Raw genomic sequence first — 19,640 nt, 5'->3', positions numbered from 1 at the left:
CTGTCTCGAAGGGCAAGGGATCCTCCTTTTTCAGGGCTGCGTAGTATTCCACGGTGTACACACACCACAGCTGTCTTACCCACTCGGCTACAGGTGGGCACTGGGGCTGTTCCCAGATCGTAGCCCTTGTAGGTTGTGCTGCGTGTAGAACTTCTCCGTAATCTCGGCGAAAGGGCTGCTTGCTCGCGGCAAACTCCAGACAGATAAACCGTCCCCTAGGAAGGAGGAATGAACCGGGCTCCAGGCCCGATCTGCTCCGTCAGCTGCTGCCCAAGGCAGTGGTTTTTTTTCCAGGCCTCCAACGAGTTGGGGCATGAGGGATTGCACTCGCCAGTCAAAAATCCGACCAAGTGCATTGCTCTGCCCGCGATGCCACTGTCGCCCTCGAATAAATGCTCCCCGGCTCGCTCACAGCCTGTGGTTAATGACCAGGCACCCATAAAAGTCATATCTCACCCCATTTCCAGCTGTAGAACTGATTCTTTACAGGGAAGAGAAAAAATTTTGCAGGTCCTCACGCGGACCACGTTCAGAGCTGCTGGCATCATTTCCTTTTGCTTTTATTTTATTTATTTTTTAAATATATTTTTATGGATTTCAGGGAGGAAGGGAGAGGGGGAGAGAAAGAGAAACATCCAGGATGAGAGAGAATCATGGATCGGCTGCCTTCCGCACGCCCCTTACTGGGGACCGAGCCCGCAGCCCGGGCATGTGCCCTCGACCGGGAATCGAACCCGGGACCCTTCAGTCCGCAGGCTGACACTCTACCCACTGAGCCACACCAACCAGGGCTCCTTTCGCTTTTATTGATAAAACTTGTGTGAAATAGACTCGTGGCCCGGTGCACGGATTCGTGCGCATTGAAAGGAAATCAATTAGAAGAAATGTTTGAATATCGCTATCCGCCCTTTCTCTATAACAGAACTGTCAACCAAGTTCACCATCGGCAATGACAGATCGAAACACACGCGTACGGCTGGCGCCAGCGAGAGCTTTATATGTATCGTGCATGCGCGAGTCAATGTTTATTTTTATTTTTTTATTCTTCCAATCTTTAATTTCTTTATCGATTAAGATATTACATATGTGTCCTCATCCCCCCGATTAACCCCCAACCCCCCCCCTCAACGTTTATTTTTAAAATGCCAGTGCACATCATATGTACTGGCCGGCTGGATGGGTGGTCAGGTTGTCGGTCGGACGGACGGTCGGACAGTCGGTCGGTCGGACGGTCGGTTGGACGGACGGTCAGTTGGTCAGACAGACAGTCGGTCACTTAGCCTTTTATATATATATACAGAGATTGTAACACTGACCACTGATTCTGATATTGTTGTAATTCAGCTAGTGATGATTAATAGGAAAGGAGCAAAGCAGGAAGGGTGGGGGCCAGAGATTGCAGACTTGCTATGTGGGCAGCTTCACCAGGAAGCAGCAATATTGCACTGCCCAGGGGACACCCCCCACCCCAGTCCATTCCCTGCAAAACAGTGGAGGGAGGGGTCCAAAGAAGGGGAGACAGATGCATGCCAGCGATTAGCGCCAGCGAGAGCTTTGTATGTATCGCGCACGCGCGAGTCAATGTTTATTTTTATTTTTTTATTCTTCCAATCTTTAATTTCTTTATCGATTGAGGTATTACATATGTGTCCTCATCCCCCCCCATTAACCCCCAACCCCCCCGCCCGCCTCAACGTTTATTTTTAAAATGCCAGTGCACATCATATGTACTGGCCGGCCGGATGGGTGGTCAGGTGGTCGGTCGGACGGACGGTCGGACAGTCGGTCGAACGGACGGTCAGACAGTCGGTCGGACAGATGGTCGGACAGTCGGTCAGACAGACGGTCGGTCATTAGCCTTTTATATATATATACAGAGATTGTAACACTGACCACTGATTCTGATATTGTTGTAATTCAGCTAGTGATGATTAACAGGAAAGGAGCAAAGGAGGGGTGGGGGGCGGACATTGCAGACTTGCTATGCGGGCAGCTTCACCAGGAAGCAGCAATATTGCACTGCCCAGGGGACACCCCCCACCCCAGTCCATTCCCTGCAAAACAGTGGAGGGAGGGGTCCAACGAAGGGGAGACAGACGCATGCCCAGTAAAGTTGGGGTGCCACAGGGAAGGTCCCTGGCTGTCAGTCACGCCGGGGGAACAGGAATCATTGGCCAGAATGGGCGTGGCCACGGCAGGCGTGCAGACATCTGGGGAGACGTCGCCGACGACAACCAGCCAGGGACACCCCCAGCAGAGAGGACGGCTGAATTCCACGCTGTCGCCGAATGCTTCAAACACGGGCGGGCGATGCTCACCGCCTTTGGCCTTTGCGGCGTCCACGTTGGCGTGGCTGCCTGGCCAGCAGCTGAACGGTCGGCCGGGGACGTGGAGACAGGGCAGCGTGCCATGTGCCGGGGCCCGCGCGAGGCCGTCGAGCCATCTGTCATTTCCCGGGGACGCACCCCTGCACCTTCAGAAGCGACGTCTTCCATTTCTAGGGAATGCGTGTGGGGAAGCAGAGAAAACATGTGTTTTTAGAGCCTGGTGTGCGATGAGCTCACGTGGGATCCTGGCTCGCGGCGGAGACACAAGCGGCTGAGGTGCAAAGGTCGGGAGTCCTGGCTCGTCTCCCTAAGTCGTCACAGCGGCCGCCGCGACCGTCAGGGGCGTCCTCACGCAGCACCTGAGATCGGGGAAGATCGGCCGATGCGTCCTGGGTCGTTGCCGGACTGTGACTGATGGCCAATGGGATCCCCAACCTCTTGTGTATCGTCTTTTATCTAAAAATATATTTGTATGGTCCTGGCTGGTGTGGCTCAGTGGAAGGAGCACTGGCCTGCGGACTGAAGGGTCCCGGGTTCGATTCCAGCCGAGGGCCTGGATGGGTTGCGGTCTTGATCCCCAGTAGGGGGCGTGCAGGAGGCAGCCGGTGCATGATTCTCTCTCATCATGGATGTTTCTATCTCTCTCTCTCCCTCTCCTTTCCTCTCTGAAATCAATAAAAATATATTTAAAAATAAATAAAGTATATTAATTTATTGATTTCAGACAGAAAGCGAGAGGGAGAGAGAGAAGCACCAATGATGAGAATCATGGATCGGCCACCTCCTGCACGCCCCCTACTGGGGATCGAGCCCACAACCCGGGCCTGTGCCCTTGACCGGGAATCGAACCCGGGACCCTTCAGTCCTCAGGCCGACGCTTAACCACTGAGCCACACCGGCCAGGGCCAGACTTTGGGAATCATTCACGTTGCCTGGCTCTGATGGAAACGAAATGCAACAGGGATGTAACTATTCCTGTGACACAAGTTGCCCATTCGAACGTTGTTACGGAAAATAGTAGCAGGACACAATTTTTACCTCCGGAACGCACTCAGCCGGCGGTTCTCAACCTTCCTAACGCCTCGACCCTTGAATACAGCTCCTCATGCTGTGGGGACCCCCAGCCGTAAAATTATTTACGTGGCTGCTTCATGACTGTCGTGTGGCTGCTGTTACAAATCGTCACGCAAACATCTGATAGGCAGGATGGATTTTCATGGTGACACATGGAACATCATGAAAGCATCGTGATCAATCTCAAAAACAATATGTGATTATAGATGTGTTTTCCGATGGCCTTAGGCGACCCCTGGGAAAGGGCCGTTCGACCCCCAAAGGGGTCGCTGCCCACAGGTTGAGAACCGCTGCACTAAGCATTAATGGGGTGGGGGTGGGAGGGCAAACGTTGAAATGATTTAAGGTCGAAAAGACAGCTCGACTTGGTTCAGAGTCGTAAGAGCGGGATGCAATGAGCATCGTTGTTCCTACTGTATAATCTCTGTCCTTTAAATATATTGTAAAAACGTGTTGACATACAGCCCTGGCCGGTGTGGCTCAGTGGACAGAGCGTCGGCCTGTGGACTGAAGGGTCCCGGGTTCGATTCCCGGTCAAGGGCACATGCCCGGGTTGGGGGCTCCATCCCCAGTCGGGGGCGTGCAGGAGGCGGCCGACCCGTGATTCTCTCTCATCATGGATGTCTCTCTCTCTCTCTCCCTCTCCCTTTCTCTCTCAAATAAATAAAAATCTATATATTTTTTTTAAATCTACGCATTTACTTTTTTTTTTTTAAATCGAGTGATTAATGCTTAAATCTGAGCCCACAGCGGCCGGCTTGGGTCCTGTTTCCCGTATCCATTTCCGCTTCTGAAACAGGGCGGACCCCTCTGCCCATGACGACGACACAGACGCGCCCCCTAACGCCCTTGGCATCCTCCGCCCTGGGGATGAATGAGTGTCAGCAAAGCTCACCCCACCTGGGTCCCAGCCCCTCCCATCAGCACTGCCCCGGAGACACCCCGCCTCACCTCCAGGCTGCAGACACCTCATCTGCTCTCTAGACAGTGCCAGGAGGGCAGGGCCCCTGATTCCGCCGCTAATGGGGGGCTGGCCCGAGACCTCGGTCCCTCGGCAACCTCTGACCCCCGAGCATCTCCCGCGTCGGATCGAAACGCCACGCACGCCCTTCCCTGCCTGTCAGAAGCTCCTGCCGAGGGTCCCTGTGGGTTTAACCGGCAGATCAGGGCTTGGCGTTCACGGACTGCTTGCAACCCCGACTTTTAACAGCACAGGAAGCAAGCAGCTCTTACATCAGCGGTTCTCAACCTTCCTAAGGCCGCGACCCTTGAATACAGCTCCTCATGTTCTGGGGACCCCCGAGCATAAAATTATTTCTGTTGCTGCTTCATAACTGTCATGTGGCTGCTGTTATGAATCGTCATGGAAACATCTGATCGGCAGGATGGATTTTCATGGTTACAAACTGGACATCATGAAAGCACAGTGATTAATCACAAAAACAATATGTAATTATATATGTGTTTTCCGACGGTCTTAGGCGACCCCTGTGAAAGGGTCGCTTGACCCCAAAGGGGTCGCGACCCACAGGTTGAGAACCGCTGTCCTGCATTAACCAGGACCGTTATACACGACGGCCCTGGTACCTTTTTTTATTTTATTTTTTAAGTATATTTTTATTGATGTCAGAGAGGAAGGGAGAGGGAGAGAGAGAATCATCAATAATGAGAGAGAATCACGGATCGGCTGCCTCCTGCACGCCCCCTACTGGGGATGGAGCCCGCAACCCGGGCCTGTGCCCTGACCGGGAATCGAACCCTGACCTCCTGGTTCATAGGTTGATGCAAAACCACTGAGCCACACTGGCCGAGCAGAACAATGATTTTATAACTAATTTTAAACTCTCCTAACGTCTCGGCTCCAATTTCCTGGGGAGCAAAGCAGTGGTTTCACCTGAGTCCAGGTCCAATTAAAATGTTTACAGAACCATGAACATAAAGACATATAGCTATGCTTTAAGCTAAAGGCATGCTATAGAATAAAAGCCTAATATGCTAAGTGTCTGGTCGTCCTGTTGTCCATTGAACCAATCAAAGTGTAATATGCTAATGATATGCTAAGGCTGTTCAACCGCTTGCTATGGCGTGCACTGACCACCAGGGGGCAGACACTCCAACTGGTAGGTTAGCTTGCTGCTGAGGTCCGGCCAATCGGGACTGAGTGAGATGGGCCGGACACGCCCTGGAGCCCTCCCGCGGTCCCTCCCCGGCCCCGATCGTGCACCAGGGGGGTCCCTTGGCCTGGCTGTGCCCTCTTGCAATCCGGGCTGAGGGACCACAACACCCCCTCACCCCAAGTGAATGAATTTTGTGTTACATAAAAACGTAAAACATTGGTCCTAGCCAGGTTGCTCAGTGGATAGAGCATCGGCCTGCGGACTGAAGGGTTCTGGGTTAAATTTCCAGTCAAGGGCACATGCCCGGGTTGCGGGTTTGATCCCCAGTAGGGGGCGTGCAGGAGGCAGCCGATCAGTGATTCTCTCTCATCATTGATGTTTCTCTCTCTCCCTCTCCCTTTCTCTCTGAGGGGAAAAAAAAAGTAATACATTTAAACACAAACTCTATTTGACCACTGTGTTGGCACCCATGTGCGCATCACCTTCACCCCCAAACGTTCATGTCTTTTACCTCTGATTTTAAAACACATGAAGGCACTTTATGTGGCCACTGGTAGATGAATGGATAGAGGAGATGGGGAACCTATACACGAAGGAATACTAGTCAGCCATGAAAAAGAATGGAATCGTGCCATTTGCAACAACATGGATGGAGCTAGAGGGTATTAGGCTAACTACTGGAGGCCAGGTGCACGGAATTCATGCGGGGGGGGGGGGGGGGCGGGTCCATCAGCCTGACTGCACCCTCTCCAATCCGGGACCTCTCAGGGGATGTCTGATGAGATCAGGCCTAAACCAGCAGTCGGACATCCCCCTCACAATCCGGGACCGCTGGCTCCTAACTGCTCACTTGCCTGCCTGCCTGATTGGCCTAAACGGCTCCCCCCTGCCGGCCTGATCGCCCCTAACCACTATCCCCTGCCGACCTGATTGCCCCTCACTACTCTCCCCTGCCGGCCTGATCGCCCCTAACTGCTCACCCCTGGCGGCCTGATCGCCCCTGACTGCTCTCCCCTGCCAGCCTGATCCCCCTAACTGCTCTCCCCTGCCTGCCTGATCGCCCCTAACTGCTCTCCCCTGCTGGCCTGATTGCCCCTAACTACTTTCCCCTGCCTGCCTGATCACCCCTAACTGCTCTCCCCTGCCGGCCTGATCACCCCTAACTGCTCTCCCCTGCCAGTCTGATCACCCCTAACTGCCCTCCCCTGCCGGCCTGATCGCCCCTAACTGCTCTCCCCTGCCAACCTGATCGCCCCTAATTGCTCTCCCCTGCCAGCCTGATCGCCCCTAACCACTCTCCCCTGCTAACTGCCTCTGCCTTGGCCCCGCCACCGTGGCTTTGTCCGGAAGGACGTCCGGAAGTACGTCCGGTCTATCCAGTCTCATTAGCATATTACCTTTTCATTAGTATAGATAATGCCTGCAGATGAAGATAAGTGTCGTATCTTTCTCTCACACGTGGAACCTAGAAGCAACAGGTACGGTGGTTGGAACGTCAGCCCACGCACCAAGGGACTGCAGGTTCGATTTCCCGATAGAGACGCATATGTGGGTTGTGGGTTCGAATCCCCCGCCCCGGCTGCGATGTGTGCGTCAGGCTGCCAAGTGGGAGGGGTGATGGGGAAACAAGCAGAGAGACACGCTGGGGAGCCCGGGAAAAGGCCGCACCCAGTGTGCGACGGATAACATGGCCTCGCCCGGCCCTCTGCGCCCCATGGGGGTCCGGGGCTGGTGACGTCTTCCCCATCTCCGCACGCCTGACCCGGTCCCCTAAGCCCTAGGCCAGGGGCGGGCAACCCCTGGCACGCGTGCCAAACACGGCGCGCCCGTAACTTTCGCTGGCACGCGAAACCCTTCTTATAATCTTCCATTTACCCTTGTGAATGTTTGTGCTCAGGGATGAATTCTGTCCAGTCTCGTCACAGGAGTAGCCTGACGGATGAAAGCAGCAGCGCCTGCCTATCCCTGAAGGTCACGGAACATAAACCTGATGTCAAATCTCCGTCATCAGCGACGCAGCAGCCAAAGTCCCACTGATCCTATCACACGGAGCCATGACGTTTTCTGTCCGACTATCAGTGTACATGTAGACGCTAAAAAATAAACGGCCGAAACCGGTGTGGCTCAGCGGGTAGAGCGTCGGCCTGCGGACTGAAGGGTCCTGGGTTCGATTCCGGTCAAGGGCATGTACCCGGGTTGCGGGCACATCCCCAGTAGGGGGTGTGCAGGAGGCAGCCTGATCGATGTTTCTCTCTCATCGATGTTTGTAACCATCCATCTCTCTCCCTTCCTCTCTGTAAAGAATCAATAAAATATATTAAAAAAATAAAATAAAAAAATAAAAAATAAAAATGTATCTTTCATCATCATAGACTGTGCTTTTGTCGTTCGAATGAATTTTATTATTTCTTCAAGGTTCTTCACAGACGGACACCTTAAGAGATAGCAAGTAGGCGTCACACGTTCTCAAAAAATTAGGGTTGGCGCGCAGAAGCGTTTGGAGTCAGAGATTTTGCCGGTTTGGGCACGCACCCACACAAAGGTTGCCCACCCCTGCCCTAGGCCTGGCATGTCAAACTCGTGGCCCGCGGGCCACATGCGGCCCACAACGGATATTTCTGCAACCCAGCCAATAGGACGGCTTGTAAGAAACGTGTTAATAAGCCCTGACCAGTTGGCTCAGTGGATAGAGCGTCGGCCTGCAGACTCAAGCGTCCCGGGTTCGATTCCCGTCAAGGGCATGTACCTTGGTTGCGGGCACATGCCCAGTGGGGAGTGTGCAGGAGGCAGCTGATCGATGTTTCTAACTCTCTATCCCTGTCCCTTCCTTTCTGTAAAAAATCAATAAAATATATTAAAAATAAAAAAAAAGAAATGTGTTGATAAAAATTTCGCCACTTAATTTCTACACTATCCTGTTGTACGATATTATTAATCACGAACTACGACGTCCGCCAATGACCGATGACTGTCGTCGTGTTGCATTCATGTCCCTCACGCGCAGGCGCGCCATCTCTCCCCACTGACGCCAGCAGCGAACGTTCTAGCAGCCGGGGGCCTTCGTCTGGGACTGACTTGCCTGGTGTGCGCAACAGGAAATACCTCGCTTTCGGAGAACAAGAAAAACGGGTTTATCTGCATGACGTAAATTCATTTATGCCTTTATTCGGTGTCTGGTAAGTGAACGTTCAAGAAAAGAAACATTCATTTTTATTAAAATGTCCTATCATTTCATGTTCACGACGACCCATTTATTTCAGCCCTCTGCATTCAGCACGTCTCTATCGGAACAAACCTACGTTTCTGTGAAAATGGGAGCTTTGGGTTTGTTTGCGGCCACGTCCACGTCAACCGTGTGTATCTGGCCCGTGTGCGCCCGTGCGTGCGACACGCCTGCCCTAGGGACCCCGGAGGCATCCCTTGAGCTGGACCTTGCGTGCGGCGCTTACACCACACGCGTGCTGAACCGAGTCGCGCGGAGAAAGGAGCGCTCGGACCCCAGCGTCCTGCGTGGCCAAGGGGGACTTTATTTCGACTCCCAGCGCGTTACCGCGACAACAGGGCTTGGCGGACCCTCACCGGGATGCCCCCGTGTGACACGGAACCCTCTTCCGACGCCGGCGAGATGCGGGCCCCGTTTCTGCTCCCCCCTCCTCCCCGGACCCGGCCATCAGGGGGTCCCTGGTCCGCTTCCCGCCGGCTCCTTCATCGCCCCGGCTTTGGTCTTCACGCCGTCGTACTGACCTCGTCGACGAGTGAACGCCTGTGCATGTGTCACCGTTGAAATGCTGGGAATGAAAGGGGTAACAACAGCCCGGCGGGCGTGGCTCCGGGGCTGAACGTCAACCTCTGATGGAACCAGGAGGTCAGGGTTCGATTCCCGCTCAAGGGCACAGGCCCGGGTTTCGGGCTCGATCCCCAGTAGGGGGCGTGCAGGAGGCAGCCGGTCCGTGATTCTCTCTCATCATGGATGCTTCTCTCTCTCTCTCTCTCCATCTCCCTCCTAGGAAATCAACAAAAACAAACTCACAGACACAGACAACAATACAGTGATTATCAGCGGGACGGGGGTGGGGGGAGGTAGGAGAGGGCAAAGGGGGAGTCACTGGAGACGCAGGGGGACGTGGCTGGGGTGGCGAACACGCGACACACGATACCGGTGGCGGATTATCAATCAATTCTCCCCCCGAAACCTACACAGCTTTACCGCCCAACGTCCCCCCAATACATTCGGTCATTTTTTCTTTAGAAAAGCAAGCAAGCTGAGGTCCCTCTCGAGCCAAATAATTCCATTTTCCTGTGGGATGGTCCCAGCAAAGACCTGCAGATGGCGCAAGGCCGTGACCAACACAGCCGAGTTCTGGGGAACCCGGGTCGTGCTGGTGAGCCACGCGGCTCTGAGGCGACGCTCTCTGAACGCGAACGACGAACAGAACACGTATCCTTCATTTTCTCCCGACGGCGCACAGATCGGACAGCTCCTCCCTCACGTCAACATCACGTACGTTCGCATCATGTAACTACATGCTTCACGTTACGTGGCCCTCCGGCACACGGTTCCACATCACGTGTCCCAACGTCCACGGCCGGCGAGGATGGGGAACGTGGATGGGACACGGTCACCTTGAAGACGGACTCTCAGGCATCGCCGTGCGATCGCATCGGCGGCGATGTCCGTGACGCTGGGATCGCCACCGGGCTCCGGGCCTGACACGCCTCCTCCTTCACGTGCGCCACGAACCCACGCGTGCTGAAGCCTGCGTCGCGTGTGCTTGATAATACTGATCATCGCTGCCTCCCGCTCGGGGCACGGCCACGGACCGGCGGCCACTCTCGGACGGGCCTTCCTTCGCGGTCGGGTCGCGTGGCCTGAGGCTGGCTGGACGCCTTTCGAATGGCGTTCTCCCGGCCACGGCGCCCGATCAGGCTGTGGGAGACGTGACGCCGGGGCGGCGGCTCACACACACCCTCTGCAGGTGGATGGGTCCCCTCTGCACCCTCCCGGCGTCCGTGTGCACATGGCAGGGGGACAAGCTGCTGGTCCCCCCTCGTGCGCGTACGTGAGCGCCCCCTTGGCTCACGGGAGGCGCACGGCTGACACATGTCCTGTTTTGCAGCCGTGACGTCCCGCCCACGGCATCACCCGGGGGCCCTTGATGGTGCGTTTGGGGCGTCAGCTAGAGCGGGCACCCGGTCTGCGTGTCCCAGTGAGGGGTGCGGGCAGGGTGCCTCCGGGGCTCCCCCCGCACGGCTACGGGCTGCGTTCTCAGTCCCGCTCCCCCCGCGGACACTGGCAGGACAGGCCAGGGGACGAGGAGCAGCACATCTGCAGCCACGGCTTCCAGAGGATGCGCCCCACGGACAGCTGGTTGGGGACGGGGGCCACGGTGCGGGCGTGGCGCTCGGCCGCCTCCTGCATGGCCTCCAGGATCTCCCAGAAGCGGGGCTCGGCCCCGGGCGTCACGGGGCGCCTCTCCCTGGGGTCCCGGGACAGGTCGAAGAGCAGCGGCGGGTGGTGGCGGGTGACGAAGTGGCCGTGGCAGAAGCACACGTGGGTGGGGAAGCAGCCGTTGGCGCCCTCGGGCGCGAAGTTGGGCGTGAAGAGGAAAGCCTTCCAGACGGAGGAGCCTGGGGTGGACAAGGGCAGAAGGTGGGGTCACGGGGAAGGGCCAGGGGGGTCTGCCCCAAGCAGGACACGCACGGAACCCCGCGGCCCTGAGCGGAGGCAGGGGGCGCCCGGCATTCGGGCGCGGGCGAAGCGTGTGGCGAAAAGAGGAAGCAGCACAGCTGAGAAAGAGAGAGAACCGGCCCGAGTCACGAGTTCGAGTCCCGGTCAAGGGCACATGTCTGGGCTGTACCCTCGATCCCCAGGGGGGGGCCTGCAGGAGGCGGCCGATCCATGACTCTCTCTCATCATGGATGTTTCTCTCTCTCTCTCCCTCTTCCTCCCCCTTTCTAAAATCAGTAAAAAGTATATTTTTTTAAAGAAAGAAAACGGAAACCTGTCTTTTTTTTTCTAAGTTGACAACTTTTATCATTTTCTACTATTTAAAATATTTACTTGTTTATGTACTTACTTTTGCCTAATCCTCCCTTGAGGATATTTTTTCTATTGCTAGAGAGAGTGGGAGGAAGGGAGCCGGAAGGGGGGGAAGAGGGAGAGAGAGAGAGAGAGAGAGATCGATGGGATGCCTCCCACACGAGCCCCGACCAGGGCCCAGGCCAGGGAGGAACCTGAAATCTGAGCTGTGTGCCCTTGACTGGAATCGAACCCGAGACCCTTCAGTCCACGGGCCGATGCGCTATCCACTGAGACACACCGGCCAGGGCAGATCGACACTGTCAGTCCAGCCCCATACACGTTCCGGCCGGGGCATGTCCAGCAGGCACGCGGCACGTTCACGGAGGCGGGTGACGAACGGATTAAAGCTCCCGGTTCCGCCCCCTCCTGCCCGCCAGGGTTTTAAACACACAGCCTGGGTTCCGGCTGAAATGACACGGGAGGAACAGCGAGGCTCCCAGCTGGCATGGACCACTGCAGGTGCACACACACGCGCACACACATGCACATGCATGCAAACACAGCTGAATGCACATGTGCATACACATGTACACATAGCTCATGCATGCACACGTGAATGTGCACACACGTGGACACATAGCTCATGCATGCACATGTGAATGGGCACACATGTGTACACAGGTGCACACACCTGCACGGGTGTATACACAGCACATGAATGCATGTGTACATACACATGTACATGCAAACACGCAGTTGAATATGCAGGTGCATATGCATGCACGTGGCTTGCACATGCACATGCAAACATACACATGCACACACATGCATATGCATGTGCTCACAGTTGAATACACAGGTGTGCACACATGCACATCTGTGCACATAGCTTGTAGATGCGCGTGTGAACATACGCATGAGATGCACACACATACACAGCTGCACACACGTTTGCATGCACAGAAATGCACATGTGTACACAGATGCACGCGTTTACATGCATGTGTGCATATGTACAAGGAGGCCCGTGCACACATGTGCAACCACACACACGCACACACAGCCATCGAGAACAATCTCAGACACGCAGCACCTCACTTAGCATCTTCCCAGCCTTGAGGACGCCCCAACGTGTCCGATCCACACATGCAGGAGTGCAGCGAACAGAGGTGATCTTTGGGGTGAATGAGACACCCTAACATAGTGGTTCTCACCCTTCTGGCCCTTTAAACACAGTTCCTCACGTGGTGACCCCAACCATAAAATTATTTCCGTGGCTACGTCATCACTGTCATGTTGCTACCGCTACGAATCGTCATGGAAATATCTGATATGCAGGGTGGTCGTAGGCGACCCCTGCGAAAGGGCCGTTCGACCGCCAGTGGGCTCGCGACCCACAGGTTGAGAACCGCCGCTGGGAGACTGACTCGACGTGCAGAAGGCCCCCCATTTGGTGACCATCGCCGAGCGGGAACGGCCCGGTCTGGCTGTCTCAGCCTCACAAAGGCCCCGCACACCCCCAGTCGGGGGCGCGGACAGAGCCCGGAGCAGGGCGGTCCCACTGCGCTGCCCACGGGAGCTCTGGGTGCCAGCGATCCCCGCACACGGACGTTCTAGACGGAGATGCCGCGACGGTGAAGGGGTTAATTTCCTGTGCCCCCCACCACGTGCTGACGCTCTGGGGAGCCGACTGCTCCTCCCACAGCCCCTGACAGATACGCGTTCTCACAAGTGCTTCTGGGTTGGAAACCGTAGCAGATAAACACACACAAAAAAAAATCAATGAAAACCACCACCACCACCACCACAGAGAAACGAATGTGCATGGGCCGAATGCTGATGTCAGAGCTCAGGTTCTCCTTACTGATTTTTTAAAAAATCGGTTTCAGCCCTGACCGGTGTGGCTCAGTGGGTAGAGCGTCGGCCTGCGGACTGAAGGGTCCCGGGTTCGATTCCGGTCTAGGGCATGTACCTGGGTTGCGGGCACATCCCCAGTAGGGAGTGTGCAGGAGGCAGCCGATCGATGTTTCTCTCTCATCAATGTTTCTAACTCTCTATCCCTCTCCCTTCCTCTGTGGAAAAATCAGTAAAATATATTTTTTAAAAAAATTGGTTTCAGCCAAGAAGGGAGAGGGAGAGAGAAACATCAACGAGGAGAGAGAATCATGGATCGGCTGCCTCCTGCACGCCCCCTACTGGGGACCGAGCCTGCAACCCAGGCATGTGCCCTGACCGGGAATCGAGCCGTGACCTCCTGGCTCACAATCCGACACACAACCACTGAGCCACGCCAGCCAGGTTCCTTACTGATCACAATAATAAAAGGCTAATATGCAAATGGTCGTCACGCCGTGACACTTAACGACCAATCAGCAGGGACCTGAGGCTGCGTGGAGTCTGGCTGGGTTGGGGGACCTCAGTCTGCGTCCCCCCGCCAATCAGGGCTTAAAGGGAGTGGGGCCGGCCGGGTCTGGGTGTCTTGCGATTTTGAGGCGCATGTGGTGGGCAGGGACTTGACTCTGGGTCCTGCGGCGCGCCCCAGACTCTGATGGGAGGGGGATTTTTATATGCATTTGACTAATTTCCTTTCACCTCTGACACTTCTATTATAGAGAAAGGGCAGCCAGCCATATTGAAATATTTCCTGTAATGAATTCCCTTTTGATGTGCATGAATTCCGTGCACCGGGCCACTCGTTTTTACATAAGATTGTAGCATTTCGCCCCCTGGCAACATCACACACTTAATTCACTCTGATGGTCCCTGTGTCTCCTGCAATGGCGACACGTACAATGATAGATATTTAGCGACCAACCGACTGACCCAACTACAAAATGAAATCTATAGACTCAGCTACAAGCGATTGTCACAGGAGCGTGCGTTGTCTGTCCCCCACAGCCTCTGACCTCACCCCACGCTTATGCCCGGGAACCTCGCCTTTCTGTGGGTCTTATATTTTGGGGGGAAGATCTGGGAAAGGCAGTGCACACAACGCGAGTATTTTACAGACGAAGACATGATGGACGCCCGCAGTCTGTGTCGCCGGTGGAAGCTGGGGAAGGCGGGACGTAACGTCTGAGTCACTTTACATGCGCTCAGCACGTGTGCCTCACATGGAAGCAGTGGGGTGGCCTCGTGGACACTCCTGGCTGCAGGAACAATCCCTGGGCACGGTGCCTGTCTGCGGCAGAGTTTCAGAGGACTGGGCAGCCCGGCCGGCGTGGCTCTGTGGTTGAGCCTCGACCCATGAACCAGGAGGTCACAGGTTCGATTCCCGGTCAGGGCACATGCCTGAGTTGCGGGCTCCATCCCGTGTGGGGTGTGCAGGAGGCAGCCGATCCGTGATTCTCTCTCATCATGGATGTTTCTCTCTCTCTCTCTCCCTCTCTCTTCCTCTCTGAAATCAATAAAAATATTAAAAAATTTTTTAGCCGAAACCAGTTTGGCTCAGAGGATAGAGCGTCGGCCTGTGGACTGAAAGGTCCCAGGTTCGATTCCGGTCAAGGGCATGTACCTGGGTTGCGGGCATATCCCCAGTAGGAGATGTGCAGGAGGCAGCTGATCGATGTTTCTCTCTCATCGATGTTTCTAACTCTCTATCTCTCTCCCTTCCTCTCTGTAAAAAATCAATAAAATATATTTAAAAAAAAAAATTTTTAAATGCCCTGGCCGGTTTGGCTAAGTGGATAGAGCATCACCCCTCAGACTAAAGGGTCCCGGGTTCAATTCCGGTCAAGGGCACGTGCCCGGGACGCGGACTCTATCCCCAGCGTGGGGCGTGCAGGAGGCAGCTGGTCAGTGATTCCCTCTCATCACGGATGTTTCTATCACTATCTCCCTCTCCCTTCCTCTGTGAAGTCAATAACGACATGTGTTTTACAAGGAGGAAGTGGGTAGCATTAGGATTCTCATCAGCTCCTCTCTCTCCCCCTTTCCTGCGACCCTGCAGACACTTAGATGCATCCTGGGCCGGGGTCGGTCCGGGTCAGCCAGGCCACGGCGGTCACAGGAGGACGCGCGGGACGGGCCGTCCTTGAGCTCTCGCTCACACACCGCACACCTCCAGGGCACTCCGTGCTTGGCATGCGAGCCCAGCCTTCGGCATTTCAAACACGGAGAGAGTGCAGGCACCCGGAACAAATCCAGTCCCAGGGCCCGCATTTCCCACTTGCCTGTGACAGCCGCGCGCACAGACGCCGCTATTACTGACTTAGGGCCGTGCTGCCCTGACGTGACTTGGGGGGAGATTGACGGCCAGGCCAGTGGGAGTCTCAGGCCCCCGCGCCCGGGAGGGGCGGGCGCTCGCTGCGTGGGACACACGTGGAATGGAAATCACAGTTTCCGAAGCAACGTCTGGGACTAGATACAGGAGTTTGCCTTTATCGTCTTCTAGTTTGGATTATTTTAAATTTAACTTAATTATTTTTTTAAATTGATTTCAGAGAGAAAGGAAGAGAGAGAGAGAGAGCTAGAAATATCCATGAGGAGAGAGAATCATGGGTCGGCTGCCTCCTGCTCGCCCCACACTGGGGATCGAGCCTGCAACCCGGGCATGTGCCCTTGACCAGGAATCGAACCCGGGACCCTTCAGTCTGCAGGTCGACGCTCTATCCATTGAGCTACACTGGCCAGGGCTCTAGTTTGGATTTTTAAAAACCTTTGTGAAAAGAGGCAGATTGCCACCAAAAACCTTGTGTGAGTAGATGCATCACCCATGCACACCGACAACAGGGGGTGAGGGCCTGGGGTGGGGGTTGGGGACGGGCTCGAGGGGGGTCAATGGGGGGAAAAAGGGGACATAAGTAATACTTGCAACAATAAAGATTAATAATGAATGAATGAATGAATATTTTTTTAAAGGCAGACTGCGCCCTGACCGGTGTGTCTCAGTGGAAAGAGCGTCGACCTGCGGACTGAGGGGTTCCGGGTTCGATTCCAGTCAAGGGCATGTACCTTGGTTGCAGGCACATCCCCAGTAGGGGGCGTGCAGGAGGCAATGATCGATGTTTCTCTCTCATCAATGCTTCTAACTCTCTCTCCCTCTCCCTTCCTCTCTGTAAAAAAAAAATCAATAAAATGTATTTATTATTATTATTTTTTTAAATATAAAATGTATTTAAAAAAAATAAAAAGGCAGACTGTTCCTTCTCTGTGCTGGGTCTCTGGGCCCCTGGGGATCGTCTCCGACAAGAGCAGTGGGGCCGCGTCTTACGTCTCACAGGTCCCCAAGGTACGTGTCCTTGCTGCAGACTCCTGCTCTGTGATCTACCAGGAACCCGGGACCCGCACCCTCAGAGGCCTTACTGCAAAGAAAAACAGTGCATCCCAGTCACGTGACACAACAGGGAGCACCTTATATTGCTAATAGATACAGATTTAGTCCCGTCTCCCAAAATTATCGCGATAACTCGCCTCAGTCCGTATTTTTCTCCCTAGACTGGAAGACTGTTAGCTTGAAAAAGAGATCAACCAATGCATTCGTATGCATCTACGCATCAACCGTGGACACAGACAATACGGGGGTGAAGGCCTGGGTGGCGGGGAGGGGTTAGGGGTGGGGAGAGGTCCATGGGGGAATATGGGGGACATAGGGAATACTTTCAACAATAAAGATTAAGAAAAACAGACAAAAACATCCTCTCGATCCTAAGAACTAACGTTATGCTAGCCTGTGTTTACGTTTGACGCCTTTCCTTGACCCTTGGAGTAAATAAATAATTTAATAGTGTTTTGTACCGAAAAAAACAACAACTATATAATAAAAGCCTAATATGCTAAGTGTCCGGCTGGCCAGCCGGCCGTTCAACCAATCAAAGCGTAATATGCTAATGATATGCAAAGGCCGCTCAACCGCTCGCTATGACGTGCACTGACCACCAGGGGGCAGACGCTCCGATTGGTAGGTTAGCTTGCTGGTGGGGTCCGGCTGATTGGGACTGAGCGAGACGGGCTGGACACACCCTGGAGCCCTCCGGCGCTCCCTCCCCGGCCCCGATCATGCAACGGTGGGGTCCCTCGGCCTGGCCTGCGCCCTCTCACAATCTGGGACCCCTTGGGGGGTGTCGGAGAGCTGGTTTCAGCCCCATCCCGCAGGCCAGGCCGAGGGATTCCCCCCCCCCCTGTGCATGAATTCGTGCACCAGGCCTCTAGTATGAACCATAAAATGGCAATCCACACATTATCTATCAACAATTGAATCTAAACACCAAAATAAAAATAAAAAAAACAAGAAACCTTATGAACAAGATAAACAGCTGAATAAAACAGAACCAGAGTCACGGGAGCATGGAACAGGCTGACCCATCCCAGAGGGATGGGGGGGAGCGGGGGGAGGGAAGAGATCCGCCAAGGTCTTAGCTGTGGACGCAGACAGGAGGGGGGTGAAGGCCTGGGACAGGGTGGGAACCGGATGGAGGGGGACGAGGGGGGGAAATGGGGGGACACCTATAATACTCTGCACAATAAAGATTAAGAAAAATCCAAACAACCACAGAAACACAGCTCGCGGATGGCTCTGTGTCCAGCTGGCCCTGAGCAGCCGGGGTCCCCTGGGGCCAGGGGGTGGGAGAAGGGTGTCCCAAAATTCACGCAAGATTTGAATTCGGCGTGAGCATTAACAACAACAACAACCAATAAAAGCCCAATTTGACTCGGTTTATTGAATCAGATTCTCATATCTGTTGGATGTCAATCCCTTCCATTGGATCGGCATCACCAAAGACCAATGACGGCCCAGGAGCAGGGACAGGGAAGACCAATGGAGACCGCGGCTTTGCGTCTGTGCCAGCAGAGCCGTGGAGGCCATGGACCCGATGTGCTATTCCATCCATAAACCCTAGACTGTGTCCTTTATGAATCAATAAAAAAATTACAATTTTTAATTACAAACCTGTGTTTTCTAACAAAATTACTTCTTGCGTGAATTTTGGGACACCCTTTAGACGGGAAGAGAGAGAACCAACATCCTATCCTAGCCGGGTGGCTCAGTGGGTTGGCAGGTGGCCCCTCGTACAGCAAAAGGTTGGGGGTTCGAGTCTAGGTCGGGTACACGCCTGGGTTTGATCCTGGGTCTGGGTGGGTGCAAGAGGCAACCAATCAATGTCTGTCTCCCCCTCTCTCTATCTCTCTCTATCTCCCTCTCCCTTCCTCTCTGCAAACATATCCTCAGGGGAGGATGAAAAACGAAATAAATAAAAAGGAAACACAACAAAATAAATAAAAAAACACCCCCCCTTCCGTGGGTTTTCATGTGGTTTATTTTCAGGAGCAAGCGTAGCGCTCTGTCAGGGACAAGGATAAACTGCCCTAGTTTTTGTGTGTGTGTGTTTTTTTCCCCCTTGAGAGCTGAAGGCTTTTATAAAAAAAAAAACAAAAAAAAAACAAAAAAAGGAATGAAAAACACGGGTTTCCGTCTGCCCTTAAATCTGGTCCCCGCACGGAGGGCTCGCAGAGAATCCGGGAACTCGGTGTGAATGGCTTGGACGCATCGGCTCCTCTGGGTCCCTCACGTGGACACGCCCCTGGACACCTGGGTTCGGCTGCTCGACTTGACAAGAGAGATTTATTGGGGGTGCTGGGAGGGCTGCGTGGATGTACACACAGAATTCACACCAGCTGGACCCAACCAAGTATTTCATTTTTTTTTTAAGGGTTAAAAAATATATATTTTGATTGATTTCAGAGAGGAAGGGAGAGAGAGAGAGAGAGAAACATCCGTGATGAGAGAGAATCACGGATCGGCCGCCTCCTGCACGCCCCCCATTGGGGATGGAACCCGCAACCCAGGCATGTGCCCTTGACGGGGAATCGAACCCGGGACCCTTCAGTCCGCAGGCCTACACTCTATCCACTGAGCCACACCGGCCAGGGCTGAATAACCATTTGGTAGAATAAATTCTGTGAGGTACAGCGTGCTTTTTCTCTTGCGTTTTTTTAAGTGATTTTTTTTTTTTTTTAATCTCAAGAAAAACAGTTTCCAACCGATTTGAATTGGAAAAGAGGCAGGATTTCGGAGGCCCTGTGGGTTCAGCATCAGAACGGCCGCATCCCCTGGGAGTTCTGTCGGACCAGATGGTTCGTGGGCTCGCACGTGAACGTGAG

General features: G+C 54.3%; 1 protein-coding gene across 3 annotated transcripts in view; it reads right to left on the bottom strand.

Annotated features, from left to right (window-relative positions):
• The window catches only part of LOC308512216 (steryl-sulfatase-like), a 226,934-nt gene that overhangs the window by 150,763 nt on the left and 56,531 nt on the right, over positions 1-19,640 (bottom strand). The window contains exon 10 of one of the 3 annotated variants that reach the window (XM_081082012.1): positions 8,664-11,146. The exons of the other annotated variants lie outside the window; for them this stretch is intronic. Within the exon in view, the coding sequence (XP_080938138.1) occupies positions 10,785-11,146 (362 nt within the window). The 3' untranslated portion in view covers positions 8,664-10,784. Of the gene's footprint in view, positions 1-8,663; positions 11,147-19,640 lie in introns of those variants that run through there. 3 annotated transcript variants of the gene reach the window in all.

This window comes from Myotis nattereri (genome assembly GCF_964212035.1).
Source record: "Myotis nattereri genome assembly, chromosome: Y".
In the NCBI taxonomy this organism is placed as follows: Eukaryota; Metazoa; Chordata; class Mammalia; order Chiroptera; family Vespertilionidae; genus Myotis; species Myotis nattereri.
The sequence above is the reverse complement of the archived record's forward strand: the minus strand, read 5'-3'. Positions and strand labels throughout refer to the sequence as shown.